The sequence below is a fragment of the Bos indicus genome, chromosome 15 (assembly GCF_029378745.1).
Source record: "Bos indicus isolate NIAB-ARS_2022 breed Sahiwal x Tharparkar chromosome 15, NIAB-ARS_B.indTharparkar_mat_pri_1.0, whole genome shotgun sequence".
Classification (NCBI taxonomy): domain Eukaryota; kingdom Metazoa; phylum Chordata; class Mammalia; order Artiodactyla; family Bovidae; genus Bos; species Bos indicus.
The window spans coordinates 32,472,521-32,486,344 of NC_091774.1; the positions used below are offsets into that span (position 1 = coordinate 32,472,521).

At 45.4% G+C, this 13,824-nt stretch overlaps 1 protein-coding gene across 2 annotated transcripts in view; it reads left to right on the forward strand.

Annotated features, from left to right (window-relative positions):
• The window catches only part of SORL1 (sortilin related receptor 1), a 170,447-nt gene that overhangs the window by 35,847 nt on the left and 120,776 nt on the right, over window positions 1-13,824 (forward strand). For both annotated transcript variants that reach the window (XM_019975277.2, XM_019975276.2), the window contains exons 5-6: window positions 627-694; window positions 6,961-7,141. In XM_019975277.2, the coding sequence (XP_019830836.2) occupies window positions 627-694; window positions 6,961-7,141 (249 nt within the window). The remainder of the gene's footprint in view (window positions 1-626; window positions 695-6,960; window positions 7,142-13,824) is intronic.

Genomic DNA, 13,824 nt, shown 5'->3' on the forward strand with positions numbered 1-13,824 from the left:
CAGGAACCCTCAGTTTTTGTCTTTGGAAGTCGAGGGGCTTTTGCAGAGATCGGCAAGTCAGTTTCTCCTGGCCACACCCTGTGTATTCAGGTGATTCCCTTTGGTGCTCTGATTCTGCACTAGCCAAAGTCCTTTCCATTCAGCTCTCATCGCTGTGGCCCATATGGGTTTTTAAGGACACTGTTTCTCAGATGAGAAGTACTGGGTTTAATCCTTTTGCTTTAACCACCACTTGAGGATCTTAAGTAACATACAGGATTGGCCAAAAAGTTCACTCAGGTTTTTCTGTAAGCTGGCACCAAAAACCCAAACGAACTTTTTGGCCAAGGCAGTATAATTTCTGATAATCTGTAAAAGGAAGAAAAGTCATGTTTGTTTTTCCTTCCTTCTGATATGAATGCATTGAGACCTTAGTGACTGTGGAAGAGAGCACAGAGGTGATCTGTCCTGTCCTTCCCACCCTTGCTGGCACGTGGGTAACCGAGCTGGCTGAGGTGATCTTACCTGTCTTCACAGGTGGCATATTGTGAAGGGTGGGGTTTCCATGGTGTGTGCTGGCCAGGCCATTCAGGGGTCATATGTTGTGCCTCTTGCATCCTGACCACTTGTCGCTTTGGTCTTTGCAGCTATGGAAATCAGATGACTTTGGCCAGACTTGGATCATGATTCAGGAACATGTGAAGTCTGTTTCTTGGTAAGTCATACCATCTAAGAAATTGGAATTATATAGTTTCTTTGCTTCAGCTTCTCGCTCCTCCATGCAGGGCAAATCTGCCCTTCTCCAAAAACGGTGAAGCGTCTGGTTCAAGAAATATACATTCCGGGCCCAAGAATTAGAACTGCAAGTGTAATAGGCTCACCATGGGGGTGAGGAAGGAAGGTAACTTGTGGGAGGAGTGACAGAGCCTTTGCATTTTCCAGTCCATCAGGGAATCCAGGGGACTCTCGAAGCTCTTGCATGTATAAGAATTTCTAAAATACCTTCATTTTTAGAGCATCATATCAGAAGCCAGGGTTTTTCTCTAAAACTCATTTGTTCATTCATAACATTTTTTGAATGTCTGCTGAATACAAAGCATTCCAGATGCTTTAGGGAGTAAGAAGCTGAATAATTGATAGATATTAAGGAGACTGCAGTTTAGGAGACAAGGAAAGACATTTTGTGCATTTAACACACATCCTGAAAGAAGCACGAAGTCCCACAGACATAGCACAAGAAGCCACAGGTGGGTCATGGTCCTTCCAGGTGGACCACAGACAGCTCCACAGAGGAGGTTACTGTTGATCCAGGATGTGCACACCAGGTGGGGCGTGGCTGTGCCGAGGTATGCGGAACAGGAATTCCAGACGGGATCAGGATGGCTCGTAGCAGAGATGAGGCACTGTGGTGCCTGGGCGGAGAACTCTGAATCTTATCCTTGGACAGTGTATTGGGAGAAGTTCAGAAAAGGATGTTGGTATCAGAATCTGCAGGGCTTGATAAAGGAATTTGGACTGAATTCTGAAAGCAGTGGGGAGCCTTTGTCAGTTTTTGAGAAAGAAAGTGAAATTAACATGACTACCCTTTAAGAAGCACAGTTTTTTTTTGGTTTTAGTCACTTCTGATATTTTACTGTTACCGAGATGGTGTATATAATCCTTTTTTTTTTAAAGGTTTTTTTGTGTGTTTGTTTTGTTGTTTTTTGATTTTTTCTGGCTGTGCTATGCAGCCTTCGGGATCATAGCTCCCTGACTAGGAATTGAACCTGCCCCCTTGGCAGTGAAAGCACGGAGTCTTAACCAGTAGACCACCCTATATAGGGAGCTCCCTATAGTCTTGAATTTGTGCATATGCAGACAAATGTGTAAAATAGATTCCCAGGAGTGGACTTGGAGGGTCTGTGGGGAAAGTCAAGCCATTCACACCTGGTAAACTTGTTATGTCTTGATCTTGCTGCCCCTAATCAGCTCCACTCGTATGGTCTTCTCCATTTCCCCTTTTCACTTTCTAGGTGCTCAGGTCAAAAACTGGGAGTCGTCCCGGATTCTCTGTTGTTTCCTGCTTCACGTTCAGTCCATCAGGAAAGCCTGTTGGCTCTGCCTTCAGTACATATGCAAGATCCGCTCCCCAGCTACTGCTTTACTCCAAACCACTGCTGTCACTCACTAGTCATCCAGCAGGTCTTTCTGCTGCTTCTTTTGTTCTTCTAACATTCTCAGAGCATGGCCATGTTGATCCTGTTAGGAAATAGGTCAGATCAGGGGACTTCCCTGGTGGACCAGTGGTTAAGAATTCACGTTGCAACATAGGAGAAGTGGGTTCCATCCCTGGTTGGGAAACTAAGATCCCACATGCCATGGGACAACTAAGCCCGCACATTCTGGAGCCTGCATGCTGCAACTAGAGAGTCCATGTGCTGCAAAGAAAGATCCTACATGATGCATCCTGGATCCTGCATGCTGCAGCTGAGACCTGACACCGTCAAATAAATACATACATAAATATTAAAAAAGAACCAGGTCAGATCATGGTCTTCTGCTTCGAACCCTTCTACATGTTATCGTTTCTCTCAGATGAAATGCCAGCTCCAGTCCCACCACGGAGTTTCTGCACTTGCTGTTTCCTCTGCCTGGAAAGCTTTTGCTGAAGATACACTTGCTCCTCTACCTCATTCAGGTCTTCTTAAATGACTAACATTCTAGATGGGGGTCTTTCCTAAGGATCCTATTAAAATTGCAACTGTTCCCCTCTCATTCCCAATCTGCCGTAGCCTGATCTGTTCTTTTCTTGCACAGCACTCATCACATCTTAATACACTCTTATTATGCTTGTTTATTTGTCTTTCTTCAATAGAATAAAAGTCCCAACAGGGCATGGACTTTTGTCAGGTTTGCACTGGTATATCCCCAGTGAATGGATCATTGAGATTGTAACTTTGCCAAATTTCCTATAGAAAGTGTCAGAAGTTTCACTTATTCTCAACAACATAGAATTGTGCCTTTGTCCAGTCAGTCTTTTAGTGTCAGTTTAATTTTAATATGCATTTTTCTTTCTTTTTAAAATTTTTTTGTCTTTTGGCCACACCATGTGGCATGTGGAATCTTAGATCCACTATCAGGAATTGAACCCACATACCCTACATTGGAAGCATAGAATCCTAACCACTGGACTGCCAGTCAAGTCCCTGCATTTTTCTTTTTATGTGTGAGTTTGAACATCTTTTAAGTCAGTTCAGTTCAGTTTAGTTGCTCAGTCGTGTCCAACTCTTTGCAACCCCATGAATCGTAGCACGCCATGCCTCCCTGTCCATCACCATCTCCCAGAGTTCACTCAAACTCACGCCCATCGAGTCAGTGATGCCATCCAGCCAACTCATCATCTGTCGTCCCCTTCTCCTCCTGCCCCCAATCCCTCCCAGCATCAGGGTCTTTTCCGATGAGTCAACTCATCACATGAGGTGGCCAAAGTACTGGAGTTTCAGCTTTAGCATCATTCCTTCCAAAGAAATCCCAGGACTGATCTCCTTCAGAATGGACTGGTTGGATCTCCTTGTAGTCCAAGGGACTCTCAAGAGTCTTCTCCAACACCACAGTTCAAAAGCATCAGTTCTTCGGCGCTCAGCTTTCTTCACAGTCCAACTCTCACATCCATACATGACTACTGGAAAAACCATAGCCTTGACTAGACAGACCTTTGTTGGCAAAGTAATGTCTCTGTTTTTGAATATGCTGTCTAGGATGGTCATAACTTTCCTTCCAAGGGTTGCTTTTACTTCTTTTTTGGGGACATGTCTGTTCATGCCCTTAGCCCTTTTTCTATTGGATTGTTCATCTCTTTATTATTGATTTCTAAGAGCTCTTTATGTATTTGAGATTGGTCCTTTGTGATATGAGATAGGTTTTATGAATGTGTTCATTTGTATTTCCCAGTTTGTCCTTTGTCTTTTGACTTTTACATGTAGTTTTATCTTCTTTAAATGTTGTCTCCCATGAGATATGGATCCTATCTGCATCTTTTTGTTGTCACTTTGAAGAGGAATGTCAGTGAGTTCTTATTTCTTCCTTAGTAATTAAGGACAATAATGAAGGATAGAGCAGAGAGGGTCCTTAGAGCTGAGTATCTTCAGTTGACTTCCTTGTTATAGAAGGCAGCTGTTTCTGACTTTTTCATTATTTTCCTTGGGCAGAGGTTGTAGAATAAGTGAAATTATAATCACAATCTCATCCAAGTACAGCCTTTATCCATGGAATACCATTAAAACTATTTTTTGCTTTCTTTGAACTTTAAAGGGACAAATTGTTCTATTTTCAGTTTAGAGAATCATGTATTAAGAGTGCAAAACAGCAGGATTATTAAACAGAAAAACTTCACATCTGGGAATTTGTGTTGAACCTTCTGCCTCTGTGCAGACATGCAGATAGTTATCTTAGGGGAAAGGGCTGGCCTGGCTTATTGTAGATAATTACATGTCTGGAGTCAGGAAATTTCAGGCTGTTTGGGGGGATTTTCGCCTAGGACTCGCCATAATAGGTGAGCGCATAAGCTAACCTCTCAGAGAATAACAGCACCCTTTGTTTCACAAGGCTTGGCAGCCTGGGAGCAGCAGCAGCGAGGGAAAACCAGTGATTCATGTTAACCAGAGCTGGAGATTGGCAAGACAGGACAGAGGATGAGCCACGGGGGTGGGTTCCCGAGATGGCCCCGTGCAGCATCCCAGAAGGGCTGTGAGGCAAGGGAGGCCAGGCGAAGACCAATGACTGTGCTCAGACACAGAGCAAGGCTTGGAATTTCCAAATGAGGGGAAAGAGAACAGTAAGTCCGGGTCAGTGAGCCTGGAAAGTGGGAGGCCAGTGATTTCCAAGGACAAGAATTTGTAGGGGGAGCAGCTCTCCGAAATGGGAGGTTCAGATGTGGAATACGAAAGAGAATTGGTATGAAAGTCACAGCTCTTTCTATCTCTAGCTGTTGGCTGCTGCTCTTGGTTATGAAAGAACAGTAGGCATGAGCTCTGCCTCAAGATATCTGAATAAAGGTCCCTTCCTCTCTGCCTTTTTAAAAATATCCTGTGTGTTGTAATTTGCATATCCTCTAGAGTAGAGGAAGTACTTTAATCAGTACTTCTAATTGTGGAAAAGAGAACATGTCCTCCCCCACCCCAATCCCACTGTGCACACAGAGCATCTTATGATGAGCATTAGTTTCTCACGTCGATACAGGCTGGTTTCTCTAGTGTCCAACCAAGACCCCAGATTGTAGGGCCAAAGGGAAGTCTTACCCACCCTGCCCCCCGATGGGAAAAAAGGCTGTTTGTTTTTGTTTTCTTCTCTCTTTTCCTCACTCCTTTCTTTTCTTTTCATTCGCTTCTTGCCTTGGAACTTGCTTTTTTTTTTCCCCTCGGTATGCAGAATCTTTTAGTTGCTGCATGCAAACTCTTGGTTGTGGCATGTGGGATCTAGTTCCCTGATCAGGGCTCGAACCTGGGTCCCCACCCCCCACCCCCGCATTGAGAGCACGGAGTGTTAGTCACTGGACCACCAGGGAAGTCCCTGAAACTTGCTTTTGACAATGCATCTTTGAAGGAATTTCTTGTCATTGTCTTCATTATCCCGAGAACCTTCGTGCCTACAGGACCGTACAGAGGCATTTGCAATGATTAACATTAATGAGTCCTCCTGCTTCTCCTTGGGTCTTCACTGCATCCTCATGTGCAGCTCTCTTCCAGTTTTCTTCAACTGTTTTTCCCACTTGCTGAAAGGTCCTCCTGGCTTCCATGTTTCTTGTGCATGTCAGGAAACTCGGGCAGGTTAGCTGTCCTCCCAGGCTGCTCTTGGGGGCCTTCTTTGGGGGCACACCAGTGCAGAGATTCTTCTCCGACGTAGTTTGATATGATCACTCTACAGTTTTCATTTTGGAAGAGCTTCTGTATAGTGTCCATGGATCCTTGCAGCAAAGATCAATGCAGCTAGGAACTCTGTAGGATCAAAAGAAATGTAAGACTTGGCCTTTAAAGGAGTATGTTCTCTGTCTAGGAAGCTCAGACAGAAACATTATGGTGGGCAATGTAATACAGTGGGAGAGAAATGAGACTGTGTGTAAAGTGAGGAGTCTGATCCCAAAATCCACTTAATCTAGGTGTCTGCCTTTGTTTGAAACTCATAGAAAAGACTGGGAATTGAGTGCTACAGAGATGCATTGCTAGTTTTGGGAGAAGGAAGAGGGCATGAGGGAGGGCTTCCTGGAGGAAGGGGACTTGCACTTGGCCTCAGAAGACAAGTAGGATTTAGGTGTGCAGATCAGTGTCTGTGCAGAGGACATCCGGGCAGAGGGGGATGGTGTGGCGGGAGCACAGAGGGAGGGGTGAGCCCTGCGTTACTGAAGATCAGCGTGTGCGAGAAAGAGTTTGTGAAGGAGCCTCGTGGGAGGTGAACCTGCGCTGATCGGATGAACGCTGGTTGCACAGATCTGTGACAATGGCACGGGACAGACAGGGAGGGCAGCGTCTGTTAGAAGGTAGGGGGGCGGGTCACAGGTTCCTCCTGTGGTTTCCTCCAGAGCTGTTCCACTGAGGACATAGCATCCTGGGGACAAACGCTCCTTCATTCCTCTGCAGTTCACAGCTTGAGGCCAGAAGCTTGGTGACAGCCTCGTGCAAGCAGTTCATTGCTCACTGATTCTGAAACACTTGCCTTTCACTTTTCCTTCCGTTCCCTTCACTCCAGCACAGCCCAGGCTTGCCTGGAGCAAAACCCAGGCTGCCTTGTGAACAACCGTCCCAGCAGAAGATACTGTGCACAAGTGGCAGTTTCTTCCCCTCTTTCCTGAGCCAAGGAGCCACCAAAGGGCAGGGTTTGCAGCACAGAGAGCCACAGACACTCGCAGCTGCCACCACGGTGGCCCCGAGTCCTCGCTGATGGTCTGCATGGCTGGACCTCCATGCCTCAACGTGGAGATGATGACAGCCACTTTGTTTTTTCTTCCAGGGGAATCGATCCCTACGACAAGCCAAACACCATCTATGTGGAACGGCACGAACCCTCTGGCTATTCCACAGTTTTCCGAAGCACAGACTTCTTCCAGTCTCGGGAAAACCTGGAGGTGATCCTGGAGGAAGTGAGGGACTTCCAGCTGCGGGACAAGTACATGTTTGCCACCAAGGTGGTGGTGAGTTGAAAGCATTAAGGATTAAACTGCTTTTGTGTTTCCTTTCTGAGGCTGGGCGTTCTGGGATCGGGCTGGGGGGGGGTGGGGTTCGTACAAGCAGGGATGTGGGGGTGGGGGTTAATTGTAGGTGCTGGACATAGATGGACGTTCCCAAGGGGCCTGGAAGGTTCTGAAAGTCAAGGGGTGGAAACACTTATATAGCCACTCAGAGGGTCTCTGGGCGCTAGGAATTTGGTCTTTTCCTGGTCCGAGCATCCTTGACAAACACACATTTCTTGAAATCCCAATGGAAGAACACAGAAAGGAGGGATGGGGCTAAGTGGCTTTTTTCTTTAATCCTACTACTGAATTCTCTTCAACTCAGGCCCATTTCTTCGGGAGGTTTGGACACATGTTCATCTACATGGCTAATAGAATGTGTAGTCATTGGCTAGTGGGAGTTAATGCTCTAAGAAAAGTAGTAATTAAGCTTCCAGCTGTCAGTAAGTAGCTTAACTCTCAGCCTTTGGGAAAATCTTCTCCTTGATTTTATGTGTTGGAGCCACATGCTGAAATGGAGGGCTTGCTCATTCAAAACCACAGTTGATTATTTAACGGGACTTGCCTTGCAGCTGTATCAAGTTGCAACCATACTTCCTCTTGAGTAAAGGAAAAAGCCAGGCCTGGCCAAGAGTCAGTTGGGCTGCTCTAGCTGGAGGGAGGTGAGCTCGCTTTCGTAATGCGTTTTGCGGCTGGTGCCTCCTTGACCTCAGGCTCTGACAGTCTCCTCTGTGCCTGAGAGGTTACTCTTTTCGCTGTTAAACCTTAAGGGCTAAAACCAGATGTCATGTTTTCCTTCAGGTTCTCACTTATTTATATGATTGGTAGCTGGCCAAGCAGAAGCAGGTCAGTCCCCTTGGTAGGTTCTAGGGTGGAGAGAGGATCTCCCCTAAAGGGAAAGCAGGGAGTGAGGTTGAAATCAGGAGAGAAGAGGCGAGAGGCTGAAGGCCAGAGGGGTTCCCCATTACACACCTTGAACAAGGTTTTTTAAAACCACTAAACTACGGCAGATTTTCTTCTGACAGGCTGTTTGCCTTGAGACACTCCCTGGATCATTTGCTTTCTGCCTTGCCTGTCTCTTTCTCTTACACACACATACATGTGCACATGTACACAGAGCGGCCCAGGAACACAAGCATCCTTGAGTTGCTTGGGGCTGGGGTGTGCTGGGAATGCGGAGGTGAGAGGTCAGGCCTGAGGACTGATACCTCCAGGTGTATGGTGCCTCATAGGTCTTTTTTGTTTTAGTTTCTTGGGCTTGTGCCTTTTGTGATTTTAATTTCTTAATTTTAAGGCCCAAGGAGTGATTCCCAGATTTCTTTTACAGACTGAGTCGAGTGGGGCTGAGGTAGAGCATTATCTTGCATTCCTTTATCCCTATTATTTCTAGATCTCACACCCAAGAATAAGATATATCCCATTTGGCGCTTTCTGTACTCTTCTTTCTGACCTCAAAGCTCCATCTGTTTTGCAGACATACCTGCTTTGCCGAGTGCCGATGGTGGTTTCTGTACTGTTTCTGGCCAGTGGTAGGATCAGGGGCCATGTCTGTCTGAGCCACACTGATACAGTACCCAGTATTTTGCACAATGCTTGATATATAACATGTACAATAGAGTTGAATGAATCTTGGCCTAATTTAGAAAGATTAGGCTACTGGGCTTTTTTACTGGGAGCTTGGGATAGGGTTGGGGGACATTAAATTATTGGTTCTTTTGTTATAACTCTCCCCTCTTGTGTGTGGCTTATTGATTTACATGGTATTGGTGGCAAAACTGTAGTTGTGTTGACTTCTTCCTTCAGCAGATGGACGGACCACCAGATTCCAAGGTCAGTGGTGTTAGCTGGAGGCTCCAGGTGAGACAAACTAGGCTACCACCTGGAAGTGATGTCTTAGAATCACCTGCGTCAGCATCAGCAAGGGCCCTGGTTAAAAATGCAGATGGCTTGGCCCCCATGCATATTCTCCCCCCTACCCCCCTGAGAATCCCTGGGATGCCCAAGAATCTCTAAAATTTGAGACATTCTTCCTTGAAGACTTGTATATGCAGGAGCTTTGGACGGTAATTATATCATCAAAGGGACATTTCTCAGTGGGTAGGTTGAGAGGAGAGATGCCACTGGCAGTGGATGAGAAAATAGGTATTTTTCTGCTTAATATATTAGAGTCTTAAGCCATAAGGATATATGACATTGGCCCTGGTTGGATAACCCTATCAGTAGGCATGTTGAGGTCTGCACCTCCACCTTACTTCTTCTCTGGGGTGTTCCCAGCACTGTAGGTGCTGGATTTGGGGAATTCCGAATGACTTTAATGTTTGTTCCAGCTCTTTGTGACCCCATGGACTGCAGCACGCCAGGCTCCCCTGTCCTTCAGTGTTTCCCGGAGTTTTCTCAAACTCGTGTCCACTGAGTCGGTGATGCCATCCAACAATCTTGTCCTCTGTCGTCCCCTTTCCTCTGTCATCCCCTTCTCCTGCCTTCAGTCTTCCCAGCGTCAGGGTCTTTTCCAGTGAGTTCCCAATGATTCGACTTTAATGTTAACCGGATTCAAATCAATTTAGGAAAGTCAAGAAAATAATTGCAAAATGACAGAAAATTGCTTTGGGGTGATTAACTTTTTTGCCTTTTTCTAGCAGTGTGACTGATTCCAATTGCTTGCAAGTTAGTTTTTTAGAAATGTCAGGGCAGCCAACTGGGCTCTGGACTGGGGCTGGTTTCCAAGTCTCCAGAACCCCCTGGGGCCCTCCTGGCCTGGCTCTTATTTCATGAGTGCTTTGTATCTGATGCCCATCAATTTTTTTTATTCCTTGGCTTTTGACATGAAGTTCATATACTTACTACTAGTCCACACCAAATGATAGGGCCTTTAATAATTTGTGCCCTCATGAGCTGCAGCCAGCCATGCTTCTCTGTCCATGGGTTTTCCAGGCAGGAATACTGGAGTGGGCTGCCATGTTTCCTCGAGGGGGATTTATTTTTTAAGAATATTTATTTACTTGGCTGCTATGCAGCATCTGAGTTGCAGCATGTGGGATCTTCCAGTTGCAGGAGGCAGAATCTTTCTTTAGCTGTGGCATACAGACTCTTAGTTGTGGCGTGTGGGATCCAGTTCTCTGACTAGGGATCAAACCTGGGCTCCTGCATTGAGACCACGGAGACTTAGCCACTGGACCCCCTGGGAAGTTCCGATGGGGCCTTTAAAGCAACAGAGAGGCACCTCTGCAAAGGGACTAACATTAGTTTGTGAACTTGGTGAGACACAGCTGGTAGGTGCTTCCTGTAGGTAACAGTAGTTGCCAAAAAGTTGGAAGGATGTGAGGCTTGGCTGCTTCACTCTCCAGCTTCACTCCCAGCCTCTCCTGAAAGGCAGGCTCAGACATTTCTTGCCCGAAGTGCAGCAGTGAGCCAATGCTTGATGCATGGGCTTGATGCAGTCTCCTTACAAGTGATGGCAGCCACAGCTTGGCAGGGTGCAGACGGTGTTCTCGGGCAGGCTTGGCAAACATGCTCTTTGGTTTTGTCAGTAAAGTTTTATTGAAACACAGGCATGCTCATTTGGTGTGTGTCATCCATTGCTGCATTCATGTTAGAGTGGCAGAAATGAATCGTTGCGTAGAGGCGGGATGGCCCACACAGGCCAAAGTACTTCTGTGCGGACCTTAACAGAAAAAGTTTGCCAACTATTGTTGTAGAGGCAGGATTCTGTTCCCCTTTCAGTTGGCGTTAGGCAGCTAGAATCCTCTAGTGCAGGAGCTTGCACTAGATGAACCTGCAGTGTATCCCCCGAGAGTTCAGGCGACAGGCCTCCCTAAGTTGCTGTGCCCTTTACACGCCATGGTCTTATCTTTGGGATGGGTGTGTGAGCGCTCGGTTGCCTCAATCATGTCTGACTCTTGTGACCCCATGATCTGTAGCCCCCCAGGCTCCTCTGTCCATGGGGTTCTCCAGGCAAGAATACTGGAGTGGGTTGCCATGTCCTCCTCCAGGAGATCTTCCCGGGGACTGAACCTGGATCTCCTGGGTCTCCTGCATTGGCAGGCAGATTCTTTACCACGGAGCCACCTGGGAAGCCCCGTCTTTGTGATATTATGGCTCATTCAGACATCTTGCATGCCACAAATTTCCTGAGAGAACTCAATTGTACTTTCACTATTCTGACCAACCGACCACTAATTTCACTATTGGAAACCAACTTCTAACCATCGTTATGCTATTTTTAAGTCCCTAATGCTGATAGAGTTAACACAAAAACCTAGTAATTGCCTCAGAATTGTGGGCTTCTACATGAGAGGTTAACTGACCACAATTGAAGTGTGACTTTTAGGATAACCAACCAAAATCCAAGCATTGACAAATTATTATAATTATGACATTGCTTAAGTGTATCCGAACATAGACATAGGTATAAGTACCTAATGCTTGTTACTCCATATGCAACAATAAAGTTCAAACGTGTTTACGGATTAAAAAGGAGACTATAATACCAATACATTTCAAATTGATTTTTTATAATACCAGTATTGAGATATGATTCATATCCTGTAACATTTACCCTTGTAAAGTGTACAGTTCAGTGATTTTTAGTATGTTCATAAGGTCAGGAATTGTTCACCACCATCTAAATCCAGAGCGTTGTCGTGACCTGTGAAGGAAACCTCATACCCACTAGCAATACTTTGTACTCCTCTCTCCTTCCAGCCCCTGGCAACCAGGAATCTACTTTCTGCCTTATGGATTTGCCTATTCTCGACATTATTATGATTAATTGCTGCACCTTGAGGTATGTGGGATCTTAGTTCCCTGACTTGGGATTGAACCCACACCCGCTGCATTGGAAGTGTTGGGTCTTAACCACTGGGCCACCAGGGAAGCCCCTCTCTTAAATTCTTGATGTGTTATTTCCGTTTAGGATGGAGGATTTGAAGGTTAGGTCCGGCATCTGGCCTTCCTCAAGAATAGGTTGTAGTGACTGTTGTGTTTGCTTTTCATTTTTTAAAAAATTTTTTGAAAAAACCAGATATTTTAAGTGATATACTGTGGCAACGCTTCACATCAGGGTAAGTCCTTCCCAGGGCTTTTTGTTGTTGCCTTTTTTGGGTTTTGTGTTGTGAGTTTCCTGCATTAATTTTGTAAAGTTTGCATCCGTCAGTGGGTGTGGCAGTGAAGTCCTGACCATTAGTGCTCAGCTGGTGAGCAGTGATTTCCTAAAGCGCTTTCAGCCAGTCTGTTGGCCTTTGCTGAGGCCTCTGAGTGTGCGTTGGCGGCATGCCTTCGGTGCCTTCTCCAGCGCTGCCTTAGTCTTCACTTCTTGTTTGTGTGGAGACCCAAGATTATTAACCAGACGTGAGGAATTAGGCCCTTTCCATTCTTTCCTGAGCAAAACACAGCCCTGCATGCGCGTGACCTTGTAAATTCCTTGGAATGTTTCAGAGCTTATCAAGGCCTCTTATGAACATCTTCTCCCATTTTTCCTTTTATGCTTTTTAGTTCACCCTTTGTGAGCTCCAAGTGATAATGTTTCTCTGGCAGATGTGGTGTTAAAACACCACTTGTCGGTGTTTCCCGTAAATGCCCAGGCTGTAGGTCTGTGTGTAGAGAGAACTGAGTCAGGTTATTTAAGGAGACGACCTGAGAATGCAGCTATCAAGCGAGGCACCAGGCAGATAAAATCTGACAGTCCTCTGGCTGTGGGGCATTTGGGGAGCTCCAAACCTGTTCTGTCCTCTCCTGGGCTGCTGGTTTTCATAGCGATTGTGGCTGTGACGCTGTGGGTTTCCCACGCTACTAGTACCTCAGCTAGAGAAAGAAGGGTTGGGATTAGGACAAGTTGAAACATCACCAAGTTCACCGTTCTTGCTGAGCTTCAGTCATTGTCTTGAATAAATGCCTCTTGAATTTTTGCAAGCTTTTATTTAATTTTCAGGATTCTGAAAAAGTTGATTTTGAGAATTTTTGTCAGTGCTCTTGTTGTTCGCATGGATGAGTGGATTTTTAGAGTTCTTTCCTCTGCCATTCCAGAAGTGCTTTCAGTTAATATTAACTCTGCAAACTTTTTATTATTTCCAAATTTACAAAAAAAAAAAATTTTTTTTTTGTGTTGATATGACCTCTCCTTGTGCCTTTATTCAGTCTCAAGAGTATCTGCGTTTGCTAATCTCTTTTCAACTGTCTATGCACTACTTATTTTTCCTTGGACTATTTTAAACTAAATCTCAGCTATATCATTTTATCTATTGTTAGGCATAGATAACGTGAAGGGGAATGATATTTTGCTGAAACTTTGTTACTGCTTCGAAGAGAAAGTGGCACCAAGTGTTACAGCCCAGGTGCTTCTGCCCCCATGTCCTTGTCTGCCACCTGCCTTGGGTCCCTCATTTCTCCCACCAATTTTATCTGAAACTTTCAGTTGAATAGATCACTGTGACATCTTTTGGCCTTCCCTTGGCAAGAATATATCATATTTAGTTCTCTTCTGCTCTCTTCTCCGCAGCCCCCCCCTTTTTTTTGGCTATTGACTTAATCTGAAGCATAAATGTAAACTCAGGCTTTGAAATTCAGATTATTCAGATTCTTATATTTGTTTTTTACTTATCAGAAATGAAAACACCAAATGAAAAATATCTTGCTATGAATTCACAGGC